This window comes from Manis pentadactyla, chromosome 8 (assembly GCF_030020395.1).
Source record: "Manis pentadactyla isolate mManPen7 chromosome 8, mManPen7.hap1, whole genome shotgun sequence".
Taxonomy (NCBI): domain Eukaryota; kingdom Metazoa; phylum Chordata; class Mammalia; order Pholidota; family Manidae; genus Manis; species Manis pentadactyla.
The window spans coordinates 140659196-140686687 of record NC_080026.1 but is presented as its reverse complement, the minus strand read 5'-3'; the positions used below and the strand labels follow the sequence as shown (position 1 = coordinate 140686687).

General features: G+C 52.6%; 2 protein-coding genes across 10 annotated transcripts; both read right to left on the bottom strand.

Moving 5' to 3' along the window:
- Window positions 1–1247: 1247 nt before the first annotated feature.
- Window positions 1248–4987, bottom strand: LOC118934291 (olfactory receptor 13A1-like). Its single transcript, XM_057505413.1, has 2 exons — window positions 4178–4987; window positions 1248–4095 (listed from the first exon to the last, which is right to left on the bottom strand). The coding sequence occupies exon 2, from the start codon at window positions 2610–2612 to the stop codon at window positions 1764–1766; it is 849 nt and encodes a 282-aa protein (XP_057361396.1). The 5' UTR covers window positions 2613–4095; window positions 4178–4987; the 3' UTR covers window positions 1248–1763.
- A 5603-nt stretch (window positions 4988–10590) lies between these two features.
- SCART1 (scavenger receptor family member expressed on T cells 1) lies at window positions 10591–26169 on the bottom strand. 9 transcript variants are annotated; one of them, XR_005033422.2, is made up of 17 exons: window positions 25310–25405; window positions 25008–25118; window positions 24044–24275; window positions 22203–22520; window positions 21009–21305; window positions 19802–20110; window positions 19125–19430; window positions 18669–18986; window positions 18283–18597; window positions 16430–16744; window positions 16187–16258; window positions 15799–16113; window positions 15489–15524; window positions 14749–14886; window positions 14051–14241; window positions 13471–13574; window positions 10591–13152 (listed from the first exon to the last, which is right to left on the bottom strand). XR_005033422.2 is itself a non-coding variant. In XM_036929661.2 (17 exons), exons 3-16 carry the CDS (start codon window positions 24108–24110, stop codon window positions 14060–14062), a joined length of 2859 nt encoding a protein of 952 aa, XP_036785556.2. In that variant the 5' UTR covers window positions 24111–24275; window positions 25008–25118; window positions 25310–25405; the 3' UTR covers window positions 13371–13574; window positions 14051–14059. The 9 variants fall into 9 exon arrangements, 8 of the variants coding, with proteins under 8 accessions (XP_036785556.2, XP_036785552.2, XP_057362525.1 ...); XM_036929661.2 differs by lacking the exon at window positions 10591–13152 and having other exon boundaries at window positions 13371–13574; window positions 19802–19925; window positions 20055–20110; XM_036929657.2 differs by lacking the exons at window positions 10591–13152; window positions 25310–25405 and adding an exon at window positions 26098–26169 and having other exon boundaries at window positions 13371–13574.
- Window positions 26170–27492: the final 1323 nt, after the last annotated feature.

Here is a 27492-nt window from a genome sequence, read left to right as displayed (position 1 = left end):
GAAAGCTCAGGACACACAGGTCAAGAGTCTGCCCTGTCTCTGAACGCACAGCCAATGCCATGCTGGCGGCACCTCAGAAAGAGGCAGCTGACTGTGGTTCTTCTACACGGCCACAGGAAGTCCATCTTCAAAATTTCATCAGAACCTGCAAGAACATGCTTAAGCTTCTGCGAACACCATACTGACAATTGACAATTGCTTCTGTGCTCAACTTCCAGCCCATCACAAATGGTTCATTGTGGCAAGACCTGGCAATGTGATGGGCATCTTCTCTTTGACAGAGTGGTTTGTGTTCTGGGAAGAGGTACACACTCAAGTTTTCAGCCACTCTGTGAATGCCTCCATCTGTCCTACCACCTTCTCTTATCCCACCCACCATCCACCAGCCCTCCCACATACTTTCCTGTTCCATTCCATTCATTCACCCCTCATCCATCTGTTTACCCACCCACCCACCCATCCATCCATCCATCCCTCCATCCATCCACCCATCCATCCATCCATCCATATACCCATCCATATGGGTCTACAATACACATCGGGGTGGATTCCTTGCTCCAGTCAACTTAAAGTTAACTATTTCAGCAAGGGATTTTTAATTTGGAATGTCACTATGCCCACCAAATGATGACTTGTAATTATCCACATGATGAACTGTGAACATAAAGTGAATTCAGAGTCATTGAACTCTGAGTGATCCCAAATGTGCTGCACACATGCACACACAGACACACTGAAAAGCACTGCGAATTCCCACCATGGAACTGACACTAATTTCTTTTCTGTAAATAACTGGGCAAGACCTCTGGCCAAGGGGGAGTCCTTCCACTCCCGTGTGGCGCTGTTTGTCCCCTGCCCCTCACTGGCCTCCCCTTGCAGCAACTCCTCACGTGTTTCCTGCAGGACCACAGGGAAAGAGGCCGCGCTCCTCAGCTGCCACATGTGGCCTGGCACCTTGCCCAGGTCCCTCTGCTCCATCCACTGCAGAGGGGGCCCCTGCACTGTGAGTGGCTGCCTTGTGTGCTCCATGCTATGGAGCAGGGAGAGGACAGAGTCTGCTCTGACTTTCGGTGGAAACAGTTCCTGCAGAAGGCATCTGTACAGGGCTGCACATCCTGCAGGGCACGTTAAAATCCCTGGTTGTCCTTTAGGTCACCACTGCTCTCCTCTGGGCAGGAGCATTGGCTGGGCCCCTTGGTAGGGGACACAACTAGTTCCCTGTGTCACCTGCAACCCACAGGTGCATCTGCCCCCATTTCTAATGCCCAGCCCCTTCTCTGCCCTCCCCTGATGACCACCATGGCCCCTTCATCCTCCATGTTTCCTTTCACCTCAACCTGCATCCCTGAACTTCTGGACACGGCCACTGTCTCCCAAGAGCCTCACAGACTGGCAGGGGCATCTGGGAAAGTGTTACAGCAAAGTGCTGTGTGCAGAGGCTTTGATGGTGCTGGGGATTTGGGAGACTGTCCCCACAGTCGGATCATGTTTGTGCCATGTTTTCCTCTTTGACTCAAAGTGCACATCTTATTACCAGTAGTTCCTGCAAACATCCATTTATTTAAGCTCTACGCTTGTTAGATATCAAGCAGACTTCCAGGGGCTCTATCTGTATTGGCGTAGATTCAAGAATGTCTAGAGCCCATATTTGTAACAGGAGACACTGCGTGTCAATCTAGTTTGGGTTCCCAATACAGGATGGGACCTAATGAACACACTCTGCTTGTGAGGACTTGGAACTTTCAGCTGCCCTGAGCCAGCCCTTACCTGTAAACAAAATAATTACAGTTTTCTGCTAAAAGTGTAAAAACTTTCTTGAGAGCTGCCTCGACATCCTTGTTCCTCAGAGTGTCCATGAGAGGGTTCAGGGTGGGGCTCACAGTGGAATAAAGCACAGCCACCACCTTGCCCGTCCCGGGGGAGTAGCTAGAGCCGGGGCTCAGGTGGGTGTAGATGATGGTGGAGTAGTACATGCTGACCGCGATGAGGGGGGAGGAGCAGGTGGAAAAGGCTCGCCTCTTCCCCTTGGCTGTACGCATCTTCAGGATGGTGGAGATGATGAAGCCACAGGACACCGTGGTAAGTAGGAAATACAGCACAGCAAAGAAGATGTCAGCCATAACTGCCGTGATGTCATTCACGTACGTGCAGGAACAGGACAGCAGCAGCAGAAGGGGGATCTCACAGAAGAAGTGATCGATCACGTTGGACCCACAGAAGGTCAACCGTAAAATCAGGCAGGCATTGACTCCAGCACCGAGCACGCTGATGCCCCACACAGCCCCAGCCAGCACCACACACACCCTGGGGCTCATCATGGATCCATAGTGCAGAGGCTGGCAGATGGCCAGGTAGCGGTCATAAGCCATGGTGGTGAAGAGCAGTAATTCTGCTGCTAGAGACCACGTCAGGAAGTACACCTGGGCCACACAGCCCCAGTAAGAGATGCCTCTCTTCTCTGCCACCAGGATCTCAAGCAGCTTGGGCACCACGGTGCAGGCACAGATGACATCAAAAACAGCCAAATTGATCAAGAACAAGTACATGGGGGTGTGGAGCCTGGAGGTAAAGGCAATGGCTGCCACAATGAGGGAATTTCCAGAGAGTGCCATGGTGTAGAGGGAGAGAAAGAGGATGAAGAAGAGCACCCGGAGCTGTGGCGCTGCTGAGAAACCGTGCAGAGTGAACTCTGTCACTGCATCTGGTCACTCATGGCCATTGACTAGTCTATTCAGGGTCTCTCTTTCTCAGCAGCTGATCTGCAAAAGAGTTTGAGGTTAATGGTCTGTATAGGTAGGTCAGGATGCTTTCATATGTCAGAATCTCCCAGAATTTAAATAGTTTCTTACTTCATTAGACTCAGATGTCACCAGCTCACAGGCTCCCCTCAGAGAAGTAGGCAGGAGCGCTCACAGCCTCTCCATCCTGCTGCCTGGCCCAGGGCCACGTCCCCATGGACACCCTGAGATTCATCACAGCGTGGTGTCCACCTCACCCCTCCTCACATGGGGTAATAGTCTCCAAAAGGTTTATCTATCAGTTGATGGATATTTGGTTATTTTCACTTTTTGGCTACTATGGCTAATGTTGCCATGAACATTTGTGTACAAGTTTTTGTGTGAATGTGCACTTTAATGCTCTTGGGTATGTACCCAGGAGTGGAACTGTTGGGTCAACTGGTGACTCTACATTTACCTTTGCAGAACTTCCACACTGTCTTCCAAAGTGCCTGCACCATTTTGTGGTGTATGAGGGTTCTGATTCCTTTATTTCTTAGTTAACACTTGTTACTGTGCATCATTTTTGTTACAGCAATTCTAGTGGGTGTGAAGTGGTATCTCATTGTGGTTTTGAGTTGAATTTCCTTGATGGCTAATAATATTGAGCAAATTTTCATGTGCTTTTTGGCCAATTGTGTAATTCCTTTGATGAAGTGCCTATTCAGATTATTTGACCATTTTGTAATTGGGTTATCTTTTCATAGATGAGTTGTAAGAGTCATTTATATTTTCTGGGTACTAGGCCTTTTTCAGAAATATGATTTTCAAATATTTCCCCCCATTCTGTGGGTTCTTGTTTCACTTTCTTGATATTGTCCTTTGATGCATAAAAGGTTTTAATATTGATAAAGTCCAATTTACCTATTATTTTACATTGATTGCTTATGCTTTAGGTGTTAAATCTGAGAAATCTTCAAGTAATTCACAGTCATGAAGATTTACCCCTGTGTTTCCTTCTGAGAGTTTTGTTTTAGCGCTCAAGCAGTCTTGTTGCATTTTGAGTTAACTTCTGTATGTGGTGTGTGCTAGGAGCCCAACTTTATTCTTTTGCACAGGGATATCCAATTGTCTCGCCACCATTTGTTGGAGAGGTTATTCATTCCCTATAGAATGGTCTTGGCACTCATGTTGAAAATCAATTGGCCACAGATATTTGAGTTTATTTCTAGACTCAATTCAATTCTATATATCTGTCCTTACAGTTTTTGGAATCAAGACGTGTGAATCGTCCATCTTTGTTCTTTCTTTTCAGGATTGTTAGCCTACTCTGGGTCCCTGCATTTCTGTATAAATTTGAAGATTAGCTGGCCAATTTCTGCAAAGAAAAGCACAATCATTTGGAATTTTTATAAGGATTGAGTTGAATCTGTAAGCCACACAATTTAAGTATGAGGTACCTGTGAGATATCCAAGTGGAGAAGCTGGCCTCTGTGGAAGTAGTCACAGCGCAGGACTTTGCAGGTGACCAATGTGATCAGCCATAAGCCTTGGACCCAGCCCTGAGCCTGCAATGGAGGGGCTGCGGCCCCCACGTGGTGAGCACTTGGGTGGCGGCCCCTGTGGCCGAACAGTGACGTTCTGCAGCTGTCACCAAAAACTTCGGACCCGGCCTCATGGCTTGCTCTCACAGCCACTTCCCTGCTCCTGCTGTTTAAAGGCCCACCGGGGCCACGGTTCGAAGTCTCTCTCCCAAACTGGCAGATTGATGACATCGGTTATCACAGAAACACTCTAGAAAATAAGGAGCAATTAAGCACAAAGTAAGCATAAGTAAGGAGATAAAAAAAAATCCATGTGGCAATAAATAAAATAGAAAGCAGACAGTAAAAATCAACAAAGCCAAAAACTGGTTTATGAAAAAGACTAAAATTGATAGACCTCTAGCCAGACTGATTAGGAGAAAAAAATCAAAGACACAGTTTACCTGCCTCAAGAACGGAAGGCAGGGCACCCACTACACATTGTACAGATAGCAAAGGGGTATCAAATAGGGCATATAATGAATTATTTTGTGCCAATAAGCTATAAAACATACACAAAATGGACAAATTCCTTGAAAGATACAAACTAACAAAGCTCATGCAAAAAGAAATAGATCACATGAATAGTCTTACATCTATTAAAAATTTTAATCTGTAGTTAAAAACTTTCCCACAAAGGAAAGCCCAGGGCTGGTTAGCTTCACTGGCAAAGTCTACCAAAAATGTAAGAAAGAAGTAAAACCAATTCTACACAAACTCTTTTATAAAATTAAATAGGACCCCAACAAAGATCCATGCACTGCTACAGCTGTAGATGCACTCATCCCACCAGCTCCTGGACTTGCCATGGGAATGAGGAAGGAGATATCTAAGCTGGCCTGTGCATACAGTAAAACAACAAATTTGACTGGATCTATACTGTTGGAACTCAACCAAGAATTAGGAGAAGTGCAAATTGTAGCGCTCCAAAATCTTACAACTACAGACTATTTACTGTTAAAAGAACATAAGGGATGTGAACATTCCCCAGGAATGGGTTGTTTTAATTTGTCTGATTTCTCTCAGACTGTCAAGTTCAGTTGGACAATATCCACCATATCATAGATAAGTTTTCACAAATGCCTAAGGTGCCTAACTGGTTTTCTTGGCTTCACTGGAGATGGCTGGTAATTACAGATATGCTTTGGTTATGTAACTATACTCCTATTATGTTAATGTGTGTGCACAATTTAAGTAGTAGCTTAAAACCTATACATGCTGAAGTTACTCTACAAGAAGATATGTCAAAGAAATAATCAATCTTCCCATGTTTTCTTCTGCCTGCTACTTCTATAGCTTTTCTTCTTCCTTCCTAATTACAACCCTTAAATAGAATTCGTGCCTCATATCAAATTTACCGAGTATCATAATTCTTCCAAGTGGTAAAGATACCTCAAGACAAATGCTGGGCATAGAAGCTACAGGGCAAAAATATGCAAAGAAGTAAAAAGCTAACCATTTCAAACAATAAGGCTTCTCTCTCACTTACCAACTTTACATTTCCCTGTATGGCCCCGGAAGATGACTGGTTAGCCAGAGACGGGTAAGATTCCTCAAGGGAGGAACAACCTAAGACAGGCACAGTTGCAGGGGGGCCATCAGGTGAGAAATTGGGGATCAACAGAGGTGAGGCTTAGAACCTCACCCCCCCTGTTCTGAGAGAAATCTTCTGCATACGTGGATGTTTTATTGCCCTGGTCTAGCTTGGATTAACACATAGTCTACAGGCACACACCTCATCATCTACATTTGCTCTCTTACAACACTAAACTATGTTTTCTACCTTTGTCCTGTATCTACCTACCACTTCAGCATTTTATTAAAAATAATAATAATAAAGAGAGAAATGTGGTATCCACATATAAATCAAGTATAAAAACCAAATGAGTATTCATATTTGAACTGTTTATAGTTCATAATGCATGAGCAAAACCGAAAGTTTCTGTGATGACTCCCCTTGTACTGTTCACTATGTAACTTATTCATTATGTAAGAATTTGTTCTCCATGTAAGAACTTGTTTGTTATGCCTCAGAAGATTGGAGACTGACGAGAATTAGGCTTGGGGTGGATTAATGATTGTGCATTGAGCATTGACTCCCCTATACAGAATTTTATTGTCGTTAACAACCATTTGATCAATAAATATGAGAGATGCCCTCACAAAAAAAAAAAAAAAAGGACAGACTTCCAATGGTAAAATAAATAAGTAACCAGGATGTAATCTATAGCATAAGGAATATAGTCAAGATATTGTAACAGCTTGGTAGGGTGATAGCTGGAACCTAGAATTATGTATATAAATGTTTTATCACTGTGTTGTACACTTGCAACTAATGTAATGTAATACTGTGCGTCAACTACCCTTCAATAAAAAATAATTATCTTAAAAAAAAAATTAAATAGGAAAGAATACTTGTTTAATGGATACAATTCATTCTGTGAGGCCAGTGTCACCTTGTTTTAAAACCAGAGAAAGACAACAAGAAAACTGAATACCAATGTCTCCCATACTTTTGGGTACAAACCTTCTAAATAAAATTTCCTAAAAAATTTTCCAAACAAAATAATTATACAGAGTGAACAAAAGCCAGACTCCCCACCCATCACCCAAAAAGATATATACTGTGTAATTCCATTTACATAAACTTCAAACAGTGCAAACTAATCTACAGTGACAAAGAGCTGAGTGATCACTGGTGGGGGTGGGACACAGGGAGGGACAAGAGAGACATGCCAAGGGACAGAAACACCTTTGGGGAGGGAGGGAAAGAGGTCCCCTGACCCTCACAGTGGTCTCATGGGCGTATACATGCATCAGGACTTAGGGCAACATTTTCCGTATGTGCAGTTTATTGTATATTAATTCTACTCGGTAAAGCTGTTAGAAGTGAAACAGAACTACAACATCTCAAAGCTCTTGGTATGCAACTAAAGCTATGTAAAATGAAAAGTTTTCACTTTAAATGTATCCATTAAAAAAGAGAAATGCTGAAAATCAATGGTCTAAATACCCAAATCAAAAAGCTAGAAAGAAATTATAAAAATGAGAGAAGAAATAAATAAAATAGAGAATGGATGTTGAGTTGGAAAAATTAAGAAAGCCAAATGCACACACTCCACCTGCCCTTGGAAACGCTCTCAAACAAGCCTCTGGCCACACTGGCCAAGAGCAGACGCAGACGTCATGGATGCCAGAAAGGTGCATGAAGATGCCATCAACAGTTTCATGCCAATAACTTCAAAATTTAGGTAAAACTGTCAATTCATTAAACAATGGACATAACAAGCCAGATCTAAGAAGAAATAGAAACCCGAATACTCAATTATCTATAGTTTTAAAAACTGGATCTTGAGTAAAACTTTCCCACAAAGGAAATTCCAGACCCAGATGGCTTCACTGTCCTGTTCTTCTAAACGTTTAAGGAAGAAATAAACCCAACACTACACAAACTCTTGGAAATATTTTTTTTAATGGGGAATAAGTTCTGGCTTTTATGAGACCTGAATAATCCTCATTGAAAAGAATGAAACAGAAACATCTGCAAAAAAGGAAAATTACACATCAAACTCTCCCCTAAATATTGATCCAATGTATTACCAGTTGATTCCTATAGATACATAAAGAATAATGCATCATGACAAAATCGAGTTTGTTTGACTCGAGGTTGGTTAACATTTGAAAATCAATCGCCATGTTAACCAAAAAGGGGGAAAAAACACATATCATCTTAATAGACACAGAAAAAGCATTGAGAAAAGCCAACACTTTTCATGATAAGCAAAACCATTAGAAAATTAGGACTAGTCTGTATTTTCCTCAATCCAATAGATGGTAACTACAAAAAAGAACATCAAATATTATATTTAATAGTGACACAAAATGTGGGGCACTTTCACTGTGAGGTCAAAGTGACAAGGGGTCCACTAGGTCCCCTCCATGCAAAACTGGACTGAGGGTCCTGGCTGTGAAACAAGGCACAAAAAAGAGATTATAGGCATAAGATCAGGAAAGGAGAGGCTAAATTTGACACTATTCACAGAGGACATGGTTACACATGTAAGAAATGTACAAGATACTTCAGATTCCATTAAGAAGCGTTTACAAGAAGAGAAGGAGGGCAGATGCCTGCTTCCCATAAGGAGAGCTCTCCAGTCTGTGGTGAGGTAGCAGACGCTGCTTATACAGTAACTGAAAATGGTACCATTTATGTCTTTTTAAAAACAGAAACACGAAACCAAACTGGATTTCTATACGAATTTGTGTCTGTTGGGGATGCACAGTCAACCTGGAGGGGCACAACCATCCACTGTGAGGCTCTCCAGAGGGAACCGGGTGGGGCAGGAATGGAGAGCAAGGCCCCTGGGGGGCGAGGAGCCCAGGACAGGGCATCCGTGTCACCCTCAAAGTTCCCCAGGGCCCTCACCTCACTGGCCAGTCAGTGGCTTCAGAAGTGATGGGGGAGGCACGTGCTGGTCCCTTCTGGGCAGAGTACCCAGAATCAGCTGGTGTGTGCTGCACGGGGCATAAGGTTTCTGCTCTAAGGGGCAGTCCCCCTTGGTGAAACAGTGACTATTGTGGCCCCAAAACAGGGTCCCGAGCAGTCACACCAAGTGACTTGTGGGGCACAGGAAGCAACGTGCTCAGGGAAAGCTACAGCCCACTGGGAGGCTGCCCTAACCATCACTATGATCATCTCTGCCCTGCAAACAGAAGCAGGTGCAGCACCTGGGAGCACGGACAGTGCCCACGGAGACAGGCGCCGGAGCGCTGCACGTAACCCAAGGTAGTCCCTCCCCCGGAGTGAACATGCACAGGGCGTAAAAACAAGAGATGCCCCTAAAACATTAAAGGAAATCACAACCACACAGCTTATCTCACGAGAACACAATGAGGAAAACCCTCCCACCACCCCTTGGGGCCCTCCCCGGCCAGGGAAGGGACAGAAGGTGAGTCTCAGGCCCAGCGCGCTCATGGGAACAGTGTGCGCCCGTGTCCCCCTTGTGTCCCTGCAGCTCCGCCAGGCATCCCCTGGGGAAGCCTCCGTGCCCCGGCCACACAGGCCCAGACCTGGCCCGAAGGCAGCCCCCGTCAGGGCACCCTCAGCCCTGCCACAGCCCAGCCGGCGGCACACAGCATCCACGTCCACCAGGTCCCAGGAATCATCGCACATGGAGCCCCGGGAGCCAGCATGCCAGGGCTCCACATGTGCCTGCACAGCACCCCTCTGCAGGTGAGAGGGACAGGTGAGCAGGCACAGGGCAGCTCAGGGAGGTAGACGGAGGAGACAGAACACAACCTGGGCAGGCCTGAGTATCCAAACAGTTGAGGGTCTCCCCAGAGTCCTGCCTTTGCTGTGTAGGAATATTAGGCCCATTTGATATTTGCAAGCTAAGCAGCTGCAAATTCTGTGAAATATTTTTCTTTTCCTTTTTCTTTCTTTCCCATCACAAGGAATTTCTGCTTCCAAAGGAAAAGAACTCTCCACATTTTGCCAAGAGACCAGGCCCAGGTTGAGGGATCCCAGGCCTCTCCAAGTGGGGCATTTCCCTCCAGGAGGCCCATGGAGCCCAGTGGTCCTGCTCTCGCCACTGGGGTCTGGGTGCAGTTCCTGAACTGAAGTAGCCCCTCAGGGGCAGCACAGGCTTCTTGCAGGCCTCTGAGCAGGTGACCTGCATGCCCTGCCCTCCCGTCCCACAGGAAGGAAGCGGGACAAGCAGGACCTCTTGGCCTGGCACAGCTCTGGGGGGGCCTGAGATGAGCATTGGGAATTCTGCGGACCCACAGGCTGGGAGGACCCTTATGTCCCCAGCATCTCCCTGGGGTGCTGGCTTCCACTCAGATCACAGCCCCTCAGCCCTGCACTCGAGGGCCCAGGACCCCAGAGGAGGGGGGGACGGGCAGCTGCCTCCCACCAGAGGCCTCCTGACAGGGACAACAGGGATGAAGCACACACCCTCTGGGCCAGGAAGACAGCCTGAGCTCCTGGGGGAGGCCAGCCGGGAGCCTTCACTCCACAAGGCCGTGTGGTCACCACTGGGCCAACGCTTGACCACTGAGCCAAGCAGCCAGGCCGACCTGGAAAGAGCAGACCTGGGTGTGTCGCCCTCAGGTGGGAAATGACACATGCTCCTCGCCTGGCCTTGGGAGGGGCCCCTCCACTGCCTTGTCATCACAACGTGCTGCGGGCTGTAGGGTCACAGCCCTGAGGGCTGCCTCAGGCACCAACTCTCCTCACGAGGTGGGGCATGGGTGGGAGAGGACTGGGAAGGCACCCTCCAGGACCCACCCCTCCTGCACACTCACACGCACAACCCCAAGAGTGCTCCCAGGGCCAGGCCTCTCCACCCGGACCAGGCCCTGCGCCCAGAGCAAGGGTGGCTGTGTCTGCTGGGGCCAACACGGGGCCCATGGTGCACAGCTGAAGCCCAGCTGCCTGCAATTGCACATTTGTAGGGCACAGTCCCTTCACCCCAGCAGAGCCTGGGGCTCCGCTCAGCCTTCAGGGCAAGAACACAGGCAGATCCTTCAAGGCAAAGATGTGCTGGAGGACCTCTTGTCCAGAATTTTCAGAAACTGGAAATCTAATCTTTACCTTCTATCCCAATTTGTTACCTTAATTTCAGTTTTCCCATTTGCTCACACTTTATTTTGATGGTGTCAATGACATTAAAGTAAAATGTTAACAAAAATGAATGCCTAAGACCCATTTTCCATGAACTCTCCACAGCATTATGATCTCAGCCTTTCACCCCCGCGTGTATGGGTGGCTCCTGCAAAGGGTGGAGACAGCCCATCACCCTGGGGGTTGTGACACTCAGGGAATGTCTGTCGTTTGCTCCCCTCACAAAGGTCCTTGGAGCAGAGCCCTGTGAGTCACCTGGAGGGAGGGTCCAGGAAGCCACAGCTGCAGAGAGGACAGCACTGTCCCTGGTCCCTTTGCTGCTGCAGCCACCGCAGAGACAGACAAGCGTGCTCACCTTCATACCAGGGGCCACTCCAACTCCCAGGGAGCCCCTCCCTCCCCAGCAGTACAGGGTCTGTCGCCTGTGGGGCACAGCAGGAGCTGGCCACTGGGCCTGAGCCCGGAGGAGCCAGCAGCATGCAGCGAGGCCTGGGCCTGGCTTCCTGCAGAGCACCTGCCTGCACAGACCCATGTATGAGACTCACAGAGAAGCAATGGCCTTGCAGCCAGGAACCAGGGCTTGGTGGAAAATAGCTTTCTTGGCCTCACACAAAAAACATTTGAACAAGGAAGATCGCTCCAAGCTCCAGCATGCTGTGAACTGACAGCAGCATGATCAGAACCCTTGAAAGTGGGCATGACCTGAGGTCAGCATCATAAAGCATGCACACCTCTCTGTGAGGGCCGCAGTCTTGAGAAGCAGCCACACATGCAACAGGCAAGGAATAAGCAAGTGATGGAAGGCGATGTGAAGGGATACTAGCCACTGAGGGTGAAGACATGGCAGGCCAGTAGGTTAGCTGCATGCTCTGGGTGAAGACGCAGGGAATGGGGTGTGCATGATCCAGTGCATTATCGTAATCGTGTCGTATCTACATCTGTGCAAAGAACACTTCTCAGTGGATATGAACCACAATGTTGAGATGTTCATTTCTGACAGATTGTTTTCCATTTCCTTTCTTGGTTCTATGGGTTTTTAAACTTACAGTAATAAATGTGTATTAGGTCAACAAGATTACTTACCAGAACAAGATTAACAAACATTACTTTCCGAGATATGTGCCAGAAAACCAGTCTGAGAAGGCAGCTCCAGTTCTCAGGCCAGTGGAGGAGGTGGGGAGAGTCTGGATGAGGAATTCCCAGAGAAGGTGGGGGGACCCTCCCTGCGCCAGCTCCTGCACCTCCTGGACGGCAGCCTCACTGTGCACTGAGCCGCACTCCCAGCTCAGGCCTCGGGGGCCTGCAGGTGGCAGGTCACCAGCGCTCTTCACTTGCACGGTGCCTGATTGGGGCCCCCAAAGGGACTGAGGGGATTGGGAGCCTCAGGGAAGAACCCACACCACAGCCTGTGGTGCTTTGGGCTGCATCCCTCCCCTGAGTCCCCATCCTCTCTGACTGCTGGCCAGATGTCCTCACCCTGCTCCCCGGTGTCTTCTGGGCTCCCTGTCCCATGCTCAGACCCCCCACCCCGTTTCCTTCCAGCTTGTTTCTCTCCCTCACAACCCCAGGGATGCTCTGCCTCTGAACACCTTCCTCCATACCCAGCCCCAGCAATGTCAGGGTGCACCAGTAAGCCAGGCTGGCCAACTCTTGAGGAAAGAGAGAGGTCTGTGTGTGTGCACAGGGGTGCAAGGTGAGCTCAGACATGGGGGAAGCCCTTCCTTCCCCCTCAAGACTCCGTCAAGAGCCGCTCCAGGAAGACCTCCAGACCCTGGCGCCTGACGATTCTCACCCCCCCTTCACCCCAGAAGCCCTGTCAGCCTCTCTGGGTGCTGCCCCAGCTCCCGCATCAGGGCTCCCTATCCAAAAGGAGCTTCAAGACCATCTTTGCCAGCACAGCAGTCCCTGACACCACAAGTAGGGCCTCTCTTAGCGCCCAGGTGGGTGGGCACAGAGAAGGGCTGAGGGGGAGGCAGTGCTCGGAGAGACCCCAAGTGCCCAGAGCCAGACCCTGAGGGGAACACTGAGGGGTAGGCGGTAAGGGCCGGCATTGCCGAACAGACTACAGGTGGAGGAGCCACAGGAGGATCAGACCTGGTCTCTCCCAGGCTGCTGGGATGGGAAAGCAGGAGTCCAGAAAGATCTAGATACTTGGGGTGTCGTCACAAAGGGCTGGGGTCATCGGAGCAGGACAGCTGTGAGTGTCAGGGAGCCAGGTCACAGGCAGCTGCAGATGGAAGGAGGGGTGGCCGGGGGCTGATTCACCGAGGAGCCCTGCCCCACACCCCCAGGAGAACCGTGTGGGCAGGAGGCTGTGGATGAGGACAACTGAGGACTGAGCTCACGTCAGGCCAGGGGAGGCAGGGACAGGGCCGCTGCAGAGGGGGCCTGGGCTGTGCTGGGAGTCTGAGGAATGTTTCTGAGATGAATTAATGGGTGGATGGATGAGTTCAGAGGGTCTTTAATAGCATCTCTTTTAGAAATGAGGAAAAGGAAAGGCCCGGGGCGCTGGGTTCTTCCTTCCCCCCACCCCCCGCAGGCTCACTGAGGGCCTGTGGTCAGCTCGTGGCCATCGTGTCCTGGGGCAGGGGCCACTGTGGTCTTCTTCCCCAGCCTGACCTGTGGGGCCCAGGCTGACAGGAGTCCCACCTGCATTTAAGAAGAAAGACACAGACTGGGACCCTTAGCAGTCCCTCAGAACCCTGGTTTGTCTCTGCTCCTCAAAGCCCAAGGCTCAGACAAGGACCCAACAGTGTGAGAGGGGGTGACAGCTTCTGCTCACACGTGGTTCTTCCAACTTGCCTGCTCAGACCCCCTGCCTGCAGACAAGGTGCTTAGAAGGACTCTCTGTGTGCGGCCACAAAGAGAAAACCGAATAAAAATCTGGGCACCTCCCTGGAGTCTATGTCTACCCCTGAGAAGACTGCAGCCCAACAAGCAGCTTTGAAGGGACGGCCGAGCATGCCAGTGCCCACACCAGTGACGGGAGTGAGGGGTGAAGGGCAGGCACATGCAGAGAGGTTGCTCTGGGGTCTTTAAATGTAGGTGCTGGCCAGGGCAGAGCCCTGGGTGTAGGCACCAAACAGCAGAAAGAGTGCACCCAGGCCGGGTGCAGAGGTGCACACCCATGGGATTCAGGGGCTCCCGGCCGGCGGCCCCCACCCGGGGCTGTGCTCAGGCTCCGCAGCATCATCATAGCCGTCCTCCAGCTCCAGGCCCGGGGCCACCCAGGGCCCCTCGTCTTTCTCCCCCATGGCAACAGCTCCGATGTCCTCATAAACACCCTCAGAGGGCAGATTTCCCAGCATTCCAGAACCTGCAAAGGCCACACCAGAACTTTCTAGAAGAGAAACGCCCCGAGTCTAAGCCAACCCGCTGCCCCGCAGGGTCTTGCGTTTGTGCTGAGACCCTCCGGGTCCTTGGCTGCTGGCTGCAGCTCCTGACCCAGAGCAGCTGCCCCACATGTGGCCCCATGTCAGGGGTCCTGGTTGGTCCAGCCCTGAGCACACCCCAGAGAACCCCCAGCTGCTCAGACAACATGAGGATCCAGGAGCCCCTGCAGCCCGGCTCCCACACCAGGGAGTCCAGGACTGCAAGTCTTCTGCCCTCAGGAGCAGGCCAGGGCCCAGAGTCCCATCCCCAACAACTCAGGTCTACAGAGAGTCACTAAGAAGTCACCATGGGGAAGGGTCCAGGTGGGACCTGGCCACAGCAGTGACCAGGACACAGGGGGCCTGTGATGGGCTGGCTCTCATCTCAGCACATGCTCCCGGCCCCCCTTCCCCAGGGCCCTGCGTTGACCTCACCAGCCACGCCCACCTACCCCTGCAGGGTCTTCTGCCTCGGCACCACTGTGCCCAGAGGACCAGGGACACAATGACCAGGAGGGCACTGAGGACAAGGCAGAAGGTCACAGGCAGGGTCATGGTCTTGAGGGCAGGTGCAGGGGCCAGCGGAGGGCCTGTGGGGACAGTGGAAGAGGGCTCTTCCCTGTGTGCCCGGGGTATTGTGGCCTTGGCCCCGGACCACCCGAGCCTCTGGGGAAGGGGAAGGGCACCCAGATGAGAAATGGGCCTTGTGCTGCTCCTGCCCCAGAGGCGGCCCTGCGGTCACAGGGCTGAGGGGCACGAAGGGAGTCACAGGAGGGAGGGGTCAGGGAGGAGGGCAAGGAGGGCAGGTCTTATAGTCCTGACTGCCCATGGCCTTCAGCTGTGCTTTGGACACAGAGCCAGTACCCACAGCCACAGCGTACAGGGCACAGACCCCACAGCTGCAAGAGGAAGACCCCAGAGAAGTGTCTGGGCAGGGCCTGGGTCTGCTGTCCCTCCCCATGGCTCTCCACCCAGGCTGGCACAGGGGAGAGGCAGTGGTTTTCCTCAGAGAAGGGGGTGTCTCCACCAAAGTCCAGGTCTTCCTGACCCCTGCCTGAAGCAGAAGTAGGGGCGACCGAGGCACCCACAGGAGGAGCCAGGGGCCCCTCCACACAGAGCACCTTGTAGGGCCCCTCTGGGCTAGGGCCAGGCAGGTGTGTGTGGGCTGAAGCTTCAAGAAGAGCACACCTACCTGATGCTGGCAGCTGGACCGCGGTCCCCATGTCACCTACGGGAGAAATGGGCAGTACCTGAGGGCGAGGGAGGGGAGGCACCACAGCCCTGAGCAGCACAGAACCTCACCCAGACCCTTGGAGCAGACCCACAGCCCCGCTCGGCCTGGGGAATAGCCACGGAGGCAGCCTGTGCCCCGGCCCAGAGGGGCCCAGAGGGACCCAGAGGGACCCAGCATGGGAGGCTGCCCCAGGGCCGTGGTCTGCAGCACGCCAAAGGAACCCCCCAGCACCCCGTTCCCCTGTGGGTGACCAGCCCAGCGCACTCACGGGAACAGCGCACGCCTGCGTCCTCCTTGTGTCCACAGTCTCCATGCCCCCACGGCTCCGCCGGACAGTCCCACAGAGACGCCTCATTGCCCCGGCACCCCACCTCATCCAGCCACACAGGCCCAGAGCCCGGCCCAAAGGTGGCCCCCACCAGGGCACCCTCAGCCCTGCCACAGCCCAGCTGGCGACATACAACCTCCGCGTCTGCCAGGTCCCAGGAATCATCGCACACGGTGCCCCAGGAGCCGGCATGCCAGAGCTCCACGCGGCCAGAGCAGCCGCCCTCGCCCCCGCGAACACGCAGTGCGCCCTCCTCTGAAAAAGGACTGCGGTCACTGGAGGGCGGGGCTAGGATGGGGACTGGATGGGGAGACTGGCAGAGGGGTACCTGGGCAGCTGTGAGTGGATGAACAGTTGAGGGTCTCCGCAGAGTCCTGCGTCGCTTTCTCTGACAACCCTACTGGATTAAACAGTGGCCATCCCAGTATAAATGCCTTGAAAAGCTTCAGAATGAAGTGGCAGAGCCCAAGTGACCCTCAAATCCCGAGCTATGGGTCACTGGCAGCCCCTGCAGGTGACTTATCAGGACAGAAGCCACCTCCAGGCCCCCCACAGACCACCAGGGCCCCACCTGCACAGGTGACCCAGACCTCCTCTCCATGGGCACAGGAGTGCGGGTGCCATGGGGCTGAGGGGCACTGCCACAGTGTGGAGTTCCGCAGCCTGCGGCACTCAATCTTGTCCACCCAGAAGGTGCCTGATCCAGTGTGGAAGGGCCTGTTCTCCAGCCAGCCCTGCTCCCCACAGCCCAGCTGCTTGCAGATGATCGACAGGGAGGTGTCCTTCAGAGCATTACTGCACACGGCACCCCACGTTCCATTGTAGAACACATCTAGCCACCCAGCACAGCCATGGGTGCCACCTCGCAGCCTCAGGGCCACTGACCCTGGAAGACAAGCACAGTCAGGACAGAGGACATATCTTAAGAAGGAAGTCAAAACGACAGGGGGTCCCAGCACCAAAATCAATGCCACTCAAGAGCACCTGACCCAGCGAGGCCCTGGCACCGACCTCACACTGAGCATGCGTCCCCAAGACAATCTCCCTCCGCAGTGACGCAGGTAGCAGTTAACCACGGGTAACCAGATGTAATCCCCAGTTAAACTCTTAGCAGGCATCATTGTCCAGAAATTGCTCAAAATACAGAATAATCTGTTTGTACAAGATGATCAATTTAGCAGTGAGTATAAAAACTTTTAAATAAAAATTACATCTGACAGGATCATAACTAATTAAAACAGCTTATAAGAAGCTCTGGAAGAAAAGACACGTGATAGATTATGAAAGTGGCCACTGCCACAGATCTCCTGCCAGATTCCATTCCCCCAGTAATAAGTCCATTTCCCACCCCCTGAATCTGGGCTGGCCTCAGAACTGGCCAACCAATGGGTGGGATGAGAGTGACCAGTGCCTGCTCTATGCCAGGACCTCAAGAGGGCCTCGCCCACTTCTGGAACCCTGCTGTCAAGCGGAATCCTAACGAAAGCCCAGCGTCCTGTTCCCTGCCTCTGCCAACAGCCAGGCCCCCAGCGGCAGAGTCCTATCAGCCAGCTGGTGACTGAGAGCCTGCAGGTCAGAGGAAGGAAGGATTTCCAGGATGACACAGTGGCAAGTTGGAAGGGACATCCAAGAATGTAAGATTAGGTTGACAGAAAAGCAAATTAGCAATGTGGACAGCACCTAGGGGAACTCTCCAGAATGCATGAGAGAAGAGTGGAGCCCCTGCCCCACCAAATAATGAATAAAAATGATGAAGAAGACCCAAAATGATGAGCCTATGTATTACTTAAAAAGAAATATGATTGAAATAGATGCAATCATCCAAGACATAGTTGCAGAAAACTTTTCTAAAGCGAAAAAGGGGACCAAAATCAATGAGAAAGTCCACACCTGGGTGCCCAGCCCTGCCCTGGAGGTCTGTGGGGAGATGCCTGGGGAACAGTACCACCCAGACCCATTCACAGGCTCTCACCCTCAATAAATGACAAAATTCTGTCACTCAAGAATGATCACACCCAGATAAGCTCTGATATGGATGCCTCTGATATGAGCAAAAAAGGAAAACTTCATACACCACCTTAAAAACACATGGAGAAAATCATCCAGTGCGCTGAACACAGGTCAGAATTAGGGATGTGGCACAGGGACCCTCAGGCACAGACGTGAGATGAGCGTGCGGGCAGGGGGGAGGCTGGGCGCGCTGGTCCAGGCCCGCCGGCAGCATCCGAGCAGACCCGGGGCCCCGCCCGCCCGCAGGCCCTTGCCAGGCGGCATCAGTAACAGGACGCTGACACAATGCACTGCAGAGTTCTCCACACCGAGAAGGGGGCAGTGGGCGGGGGCATTCGCGGGCCGGTGGGCAAGTGTGCACCGCGTCAGGCAGGAACTGCAGGATCCACGAGCGGCTTGGCAACCAGGACCCACCTGAGCAGACGGCGCCAGCGTCCTCCTTGTGTCCGCAGTCGTGCCGGCCCCAGCCCCGCGACGGGCACTGCCACAGCGCAGACTCGTGGCCCCCGCAGCCCGACTCATCCAGCCAGATGCGCCCGGCGCCGGCCCCGAAGCGCGCGGCCCCCGGGGCACTGAGCGCACGGCCGCAGCCCAGCTGCCCGCAGACCACGTGGGCGTCGCGCAGGTCCCAGCCGTCGTCGCACACAGTGCCCCATGCACCGCCGTGGAGCACCTCCACGCGCCCTGCACAGCGGCCCAGGCCCCCAGCCAGCCGCACCCGCCTGCTCCCTGCGGAAGGACAGAGACTAGTGGGCACCCGGCCCGCGGGGAGCACGGGCAGCGCCGGGGCCCTCACTCACCGGAGCAAACGACGCCGGCGTCCCGCGAGGCCCCCGAAGACACCAGCAGGGACGCGGACACGTTGCACTGAGTCAGGCGGCTCTCGGTGCCCAGGCAGCGCGCGTGGCCCAGGCCCACTGGAACGGCCGCGCGCCCGGGCGCAGGCGCATCATAGGCCCGCTCGGCTCCTCCACAGCCCAGCTGCCGGCACACGACGTCCGCGCCACTCAGGCCCCATGCGTCGTCCAGGACGCGGCCCCACACCCCGTCCAGGGAGACCTCCACGCGGCCATCACAGCGGCTCTGTCCGTCCCTCAGCCGCAGGGCATGCTGGAGACCTGGGGAGGGGCAGCGCAGGAGGGCCGGCAGGGGTCGGGGGTCGGGCTCCAGCCTGCGGAGGAGAGCGGACCACCACCTCCCGGCAGAGCTCTGCCGCCCGCCCAGCCTCCCTCCGTCCAGCGCTCTCGCCGACCCACCTGAGCAAACCACGGTGGCCGAGTTTCCTGGGGCACAGGCCGGGGCCCCCAGGGTGCTCACTGGGCAGTTCCACAGGTAGGGCTCTGTCCCCACGCAGTGAAACACATCGGGCCAGATGGGAGCGAGTCCGCCCCCAAAATGGCCTCCTCGGGGTGTGGCCACCGCGTTGCCACAGTTGAGCTGGTGGCAGAGGACGGTGGCATCTGCTAAGTCCCATTGGGCAGCACAGAGAGGTGCCCAGGACCCCTGAACCTGGAGCTCCACGCGCCCCTCACAGCTGCCGCTGCCGTTGACCAGCTGGAACTCTGGGAAGGGAGTGGGTGTCAGCGTCCTTGACCTGCAGACCCAGCTTGTGGTGGTTTCTTTTGTGCCCAGTGTGGTGGCTACAGTCATGCCCTTTCTCTCACCAGCCCCACGCCCACCTCAGCCTCAGCATCCAGCTCACACATCTGCAGGGGAGCCCAGGCCCCTGGTGCAGCCCCGGCACATCCCTCTGGGACCAGAGCTCCTGCCTCCCTCTCCCGGCCGTCCTCGGTCCGTAGAAGAAACACTTCCTCAAAAGGGATCACATACACCCTCCTGGCCAGAGGCACCGTTATGAGCTGGGCTTAGTGCCCCGCGGAAGCCACAGAGGGAGGCTGGTGGGGAAGGAGACAGGCCAGAGCCTCGGCCTCACCTGAGCACCTGAGCCCAGCGTCCTGGCCATGTCCGCATTGGTGCCCAGGTCTCCGGGGACAGTGGAACAGCAGGGACTCATTGCCGGCACAGCGGAAGGCCTCTGTCCACACCAGCCCAGAGCCCTGGCCAAAGTGGGCACCCCCAGGTGTGGACACGGCCGAGCCACACTGCAGCTCCCCGCACACCACGTGAGCTGTGGCCTCGTCCAGGTCGGTGTCACAGACGGTGCCCCAGGTCAGGCCTCTCCTCACCTCCAGACGCCCAGCACAGGGGTGCTCACCGCCCACCAGCCGGGCTTCTGTGTGTCCTGGAGGAAGACATACTCTCTCAGTTAGGGAGACGTGTTCTCAGGGGAACAGCTCAGCCGTAAGCCTCTGCGCTGGACAGTAAGAGGCTCTGCCAGGCAGTGAGTCTGCCAAGCCCTGGACAAGAAGTGGTAGCCAGAGACCTACATGGGCTATACCCAGAACAGAGCAGGGCTCCCCGGTCACTTCCCTAAGGTCAGAGGTCAGGGTCACCTCCTGCAGTGCCCACGCGTGTCACACAGCCTCTGCCTGCCCAGGGTGGTGGCATCTGAGCCCTGTATAGTCTTTGCAGTGAGATCCTCAGGCCACAGAGCACCGCCCCTTTGTGGGCACTGAGGAGAACGGGCTGACACCCTCATTTTAGCCTGCCCCATTCCCAGACCACAGCCAGGATCTGTGAGCGCCAGTTCACTCTCACAGCTCTGAGGCTGGGCTGGGAGGGAGTGGCTCGCTACCCACCCTTGAGCTCATCAGATATGCGATCATTGCAGCTGAAACAGCGCAGATGCCATAGCAATAGCCGGAAGCTCCCATCAGCCTGGGGTTCTGATGTGCCCACAGACTGTGCACACCGGGAGCCCCCTGGTGCTGCCCCACTGGGAGCCATCTGAGAGTTCTTCTGTGCTCCTAACCTCTCAGTCTCTGTCCAAAGCAACCATGAGCTAAAGAATGTCAGAATTTGCAGGAAGAGCTCATTCCTCTCTTCCTTTCCTCACCCTGCCCAGCCTGCCATTATCTCCTCTAAGACAGCAGGGTGACCCTGACAAGAGCCAGCTATGAGAGCTGGGGCCACAGCCTCCGGCCACCCCACAGCGTCTGCACCCAGAGCCTCAGGCAGGGCAGGGGCCCTGGAGCCGGCAAGGCCGGCCCCACCCGAGCACACTGCCCCAGCAGCCCCACCTGCACACACCACCTCAGCATCCTGCAGGAAGTCACAGCCACTGCGGAGGTTGTTGTTGAGCCTGCAGTTTCGGATGGTGGGCTCCGAGCCCCTGCAGGTCATGTACTTCCTGACGACGCCCACATCTTGGCGGGGAGCCTGGAGCGCAGGACCACACCCCAGCTCCTGGCAGAACACAGTGGCCTCCTCCTTGTGCAGGCCACAGAGGCGGTCCACCCCATTCACATTCCTGATCTCAGGGAGTCCTGAGCAGGGGCTGTGTCCCTTCACCAGCCGGATCTCCCGAAAAGTACCATCTGTGAAGCAAGGTCCACACTAGAGAAGGCACAGACTTTGGCCTGCCCCGATGACCAGCTTCCATCTGGGCAAAGCAGTCCCCAGCAGGCCCTCTGCCCTCAGCCTCAGAGCCTGCCAGGGGTTGCAGCCTGAGACCAGCTCTGTTCCTTCTTCAAGGGGGTCAATGCAATGCTGAGCAGGGACCCTTTCTGAGTGGGGAGCCTTCCTGACGAGGCAGTCCCAAAGTCCCCTCATCCAGAAGGCCCCCCACTAAGAAGGGCCCATGCCTGGTTTAATGCTCTGCTATCAGTCTCTTGAAATTCTAAATTTTTCTCCCAGACCCCTGCATTTTTGCTTTTCAGTGGCCCCCAAACCACGTAGTGGGTCAGCTTCAGAGACAGCATGCCGTAAGCGTCCTACGCTCTAGGTCCCACAAGCATCCAGAGACAGCTGAAGGCCCTCAAGACAGACTTCAAGAGGGAAAACACTTGCCTCCCCATCATTTTCTTAAGAAATCATGGTTGGATTCCTCGGTGGGCCCCTCAGGCCCCCTTCCCATGTCTAGAAGATAAAGCAGCCCCTGCCTCCCACCCTGCTCTCTGCTTCACGCCGCCCCACACTCCACACTCTTGTCTCACTGCTTCACCCGTTCGCCCTGTCTCTCCCTGGGAGGGACAAGCTCCAGCCGCAGAATCTGGGCTGGCTGACGCACAGCTGCACGCAGCACTAGCACGCGCCTTGCAAACAGCAGGAGGAAAACTCAGGTCACCTAACACAGGAGGGGTTGTGAGGTGGGAGGGTGGGACAGGCCCAGGGCCCAGCGAGGAGCCGGCAAGGAGACCCCAGACCACTGTCCCTCACTCTGCAGGCCGCCTCCTCTTCCCCTCCCATCCCCCTCCCCCTGCCCTCAGACTTACTGGCACACAGAGCGACCACCACCCACTCGTAGGGGCACTCGCTCTGCCCCCATGCCCCGAGGCTGCACTCCCAGAGGGAGGGCTCGTGGCCCCTGCAGGACACGTTGTGGAGCCAGGGCTGCACCTTCTCTCCGGGCAGTGGCACGTACTTGGGGGCACCCACGGCACGCCCGCAGCCCAGCTGCCTGCAGACCACTGACGCCTCAGCCAGCGTCCACTCCTTGTTGCACACGTGCCCCCACGAGCCCTTGTGTCGGACCAGCACCACTCCATCGCACGGACTGTGTCTGTATGCCAGCCTCAGGTCGCCCTGTCCACCTGCAGACAGACAGGTCAGCCCTGGGGGTCAGGGGGGAGGAAAGCCAGCTACGTGGCGACATTTTCCCTGGTCCGCCTCCAAGGCCTCACTGTGAGTCCTCGGCAGGAAGCCAGCCCCCACCCCACAGAGCCAGTCCAGACAGGTGACAGAGGGGGGTCGCACAGAGATCTGCCCGATGGCCCGCGTGTGCCCTGCTCCTCTCCCGGGCCCTCTGCAGCTCCCATGTCAGGGGTGGCCTCACCCGTTGTCCTCTTCCACCTGGAGCTAGCTCTTCCCGCCACTCCACCCCGGCCTTCCAAGTGTGATTTCCTCACATCTGCCGGGGCGCCCAACGCTCTACCTTGCTCACCGCGGCCCCCCACCTGGGGGTACTCTGCCCTCCCAACTCCACCCTCCAGCCCCCACTCCTCAGGCCCCACCTTCCCCCGACTCCTGACTGCCCCTCTGCCTCCCAGGCCTCAGCCTCTCCTTGGCCTCCCCACCACACCAGACTCATCCCCTCACCAGCTCCTCCTAGGCCTCTGCACCGGGTGTTCCTGCCCAGAGCCTGGTGAATCCCACCTCATCACAGCCCCAGGACCCTCCATCCTTGGGACCCCTGGATCAGCCTGCCCAGTGACGGTTTCTTCCATCAGCTTCCAAGCACCACATGCTGCTACCCTCTCCTGCCTCCCTGTCTTGGAACACTTACACACCTGCACACTTACACACCTGCACACACACACACACATGCACACTCCACAAGTGCATACCCAGGCATGCACACTCATGCATGTGCATGCCCACACGTGCACTCACGTGTGTGTACACTCCCACACATGCTTGCACAAATTCTCACACCCTTACACATTCTCAGTCACACTCGCCGAGTCATGAGTCCCATGCTACTGTATGTAGCTCCCCAGGGCAGTCTCCAACTTGTACCCTCTCCCTGCTGTTCCTTCCAGCAGGATCCCCACCCTCTCCATCTTCCTGCGCGTGACTTGCCTCTTGGCTTCTGGGCCCAGCAGACCCCACCACCCTGTGACCCTCTGGCGCAGCATCCACCCGGCCTGTGGCTGCCCTCCATGTTGCAGACTAAGGCCCCTGCTCACCCTCACTGCCAGGTGCAGCCAGTGGTCCCACTTCCCCACAGGCCGCCCAGGGGACAGGGGGTGGAGCAGCCCCTCTGCAGGACTCATCAGCTCCTGCTGTCCATCTGGGTCATTGGGACAAGATACCAGCCATGGCCCCCATGCCATCCAGGTTCTGACCCAGCCCCACACCCTGGGCTTTGAGCAGTGGGTCTGGGGGTTTCACCCTGGAATTAAACCTACTCAATCAGTATTGGGATAAGAATGTCCAGCAGTCCGCACTTCGGAGCCCACGTGCCTTCCTGCCCCAGGACATCCCACCAACCTCTGGGCTAAACAAGACCCAGGCAGACAGCAGTCAGAGTAAGAGATCCTCATACCCCAGGCCTCAGCATCTACAGGGCCTCTGCTTCCAGAAGCTTCCATGGGTGAAGAAAGGAGAAACTTACCAGTGTGTACTGCCCTGAGAGTGAGAAGAAGGGGCCCGAATCCTGAGGCCCAGAAAGCTGCCCTCATGGCCCTGCAGCCCCCAGGTCTTCAGCCAGCTCCTGCGTCAGCTGGAGCAGTGGCAGAGATCAAGGTCCAGAATCAAGTATACAGAAGTAGGCGCCGCCATCGGCCTGCCAGGACCAATGGGTGGGTGAGGGCCTTTCGAGAGCGTATCAGGCTCTGTCTCTTGGTCTGTGAGCAAGCAGAGCAGCCAATGACCTCGGCAGACCTTGGCTTTGCCAGGCACGAGCAGGGGGCCCAGGCTGTGGGTTTCCTCCCACACTGACAACTGCTGACAGGGCAGCTTCACTCAGAACTCAACAGCAGGCAGATGGTCCGATCTGTCCACAGCCACAACAGCAGCAGAGCCCGGTGTGCCTCTGTCCTGGGCCCAGGCCCAGTGGCTTCAGCTCCCCATCACGGATGGTGACGCAGTGACACCAGGCATTCTGGGGCCCAGCAGCAACTGGGCTGGAGCCCCACGGGACCAGAAGAATGAGACAGACCAGGATAGTTCTGTGAGGACTCTGAAAACTAAACTGTCATTGGAACTAACACCACCAAAGGCCAGTGCCTACACCCCAGGCCTGAACAGGGTGACCACCTCCTGAAATAGAAGATTAAAAAGAATCAAGAATCTCCTGACATCTTAACCAAAATGTCCACCCTACAACTGAAAATCACTCATCATATGAAAAAATCAGGAAAAACACAGTTTGATGATAAAACACGACTGGTGCCAATACCAAGATAAATTAGATGTTGGATTTATCTGACAAGAATTTTGAAACAGCCATAATAAAAATGCTTCCACAATAAATTACAAATTCTTTTGAAACAAATTAAAAATAGAAAACCTCAATAAAGAAATAGAAGTTACAGGAATGAACCAATGACAACGAGGTGGAAAATTGAAACACTCACATTTTACTGATAAGATTGGAAATTGGTTAATCACTTTGGGAAACAGTTTGGCAGTTCTTCAAAATGTTAAACATGGAGGTACTCTGGGATACAGCAAGTCTACTCCTAAGTCTGTATCAAAGAGAAATGACAACTTACTCCACATAAAAACCTGTACATAAATGTTCATAGCAGCATTCAGAATGCACAAACAAAAAAGAATAGAAACAACCTAAATATCCATTAATTGAATAGATAATAAAATGTGATATAGTCCATACCATGGAATATTATTCAGCCATTAAAAGGAATGAAGTACTGACCCACACGACAACATCATGAGCCCTGGAAACAGGATGCTGAATGAAAGAAGTCAGACACAGAAGACCACATGTGTGATCCCATTTGTATGAAATGGCCTGAACAGGCAAATCCACAGACAGTGAATCCGCGGCTGCGAGGAGCTAGAAGGAGGAGGAAACGGAAATGACTGTGAATGGACACAGGGCTTCACTCGAGGGTGATGAAATGTTCTGGAATCAGCTGGTGGTGATGGTTGCGTGATTCTGAATACACTAAAAACCACTGGATTGCACATTTTAAAAAAGTGTTTGTGATTTATTATATCTCAATAAAGCTGTTATTTTTTAAAAGAACTAAATGGAAATTATAAAACTAAAGATACAATAACTGAAATTTTTTTAAATCTCAATGAACTCAGTAGTAGAATAGAAACGACAAAGGATAGCATCAGTGAACCTGAAGACAAATAGAGTTTACTAAATGTAAACAGCAGGGAGGAAACAGACACAAAAATTAATAGAGCCTCAGAGATCTCTGGGACAATAACAAAGGTCTAATCTTTCTATCCCTGAAGATCTGGGAAGGATGGCAGAGAGCATGGGACCAAAAAGAATATGAAGAAACAATGGCTGAAAACTTCCCAAATTTGGTAAAAGACATAAACTTACAGATTCAGGAAGCTAAGCAAACACTAAATATGGTAAACCCAAAGAAATCCACACCAAAACACATTACAGTTAAAATTTTGAAAACTAAAGATGAAGAAAACCATTCAAAAAACAGCCAGAGAAAATGGTGCATTACTTACAGAGGATTGACAGTAAATTTCTCATCAGAGATGGAGGCAGTAGGCTGTGTAGCACAGCAGTTTTTAAGTGCTGAAAGAAAAAGTGTGTCAAGCCTGAGTCCTAGATCTCTGAAACTATCTTATAGAAATTAAAGGGAAATAAAGATGTCCCCAAATGAAGGAAAACTAAGAGAACTTGTTGCTAGCAGACACACCCTTAAATAATGGCTAAATAAAATCCTCCAAACAGAAAGAAATAATAACTGAAAGATAGGACTTCCAGAGAGGAAAGAACCATGAAACAGGAAAAGTAGAGGTGAACATAACAGATAACCCCTTAGTTTTTGAGTTTCTTTAATCATATTTTATGTCTGGAGTGAAATTACAACACTACCTGAAGTGGTACTCAATGTATACAGAGGAAATTCTTAGGACAATTATATTTTTTAAGTGGGAGGGCAAAGAATCTAAATGTAAGTAAGGCTCCTGTATCACTTGAAGTGGTAAAATGTCAATACCAAACATGTAAGTTACATATACTATCATATGTAAGTTACACAGTATCTAGAGCAACCAATAAGAAAATTATATGAAATTTAAAAAACATTATAAACCCATCAAAGTGGAACTCTACAAAATGTTCATATAACCCACAGGGAGATAAGAAAAAAAGAAACATAGGCATAAGAAATGGTGGGATAGAAAAAAGAAAGAAAAATGGCAGACTTATGCCCTAACATATCAGTGAGATCTTAAACATAAATGGGTGTAAATACACAAATTAGAAGACAGATATTGAATCTTTAAAATTATCTAAATATATACTGTTCCAAGAACAATATTTTTTTTATTTTGTTACCATTAATCTACAATTACATGAAGAACATTATGTTTACTAGGCTCCCCCCTTCACCAAGTCCCCCATACACCCCCCATCACAGTCACTGTCCATAAGTGTAGCAAGATGCTGTAGAATCACTACTTGTCTTCTCTGTGCCAAGAACAATATTTTTCATGTAAACATTAATCAAAAAAAGCAGGGGAGGTTACATTAATATCAGAGGAAGATTTCAGATGGAAGAAAACTACTAGGGAAAAGGGGGGACATTATATAGTGATAAAAGAGCTAATCCACCAAAAAGAGCAATCCTGAATGTGTACACACCAAACCACAGAGCTTCAAAATGTATGAAGCAAAAATGGGTCAAGCTGAAAGTAGACAAATTCACAATTCTAGCTGGAGACTTTGACACCCCCACTCACGGCAACTGTAAAACTACTAGACAGAAAATCAGCAAGGTCTAGAAGGACTGAATGACACCATCAACCAGCAGGATCTGACACCTGCAGAACACCCCACAAAACAGGAGCAGAGCAAACATTCATTTCATGCACACATGGAGCATTCACCAAAAC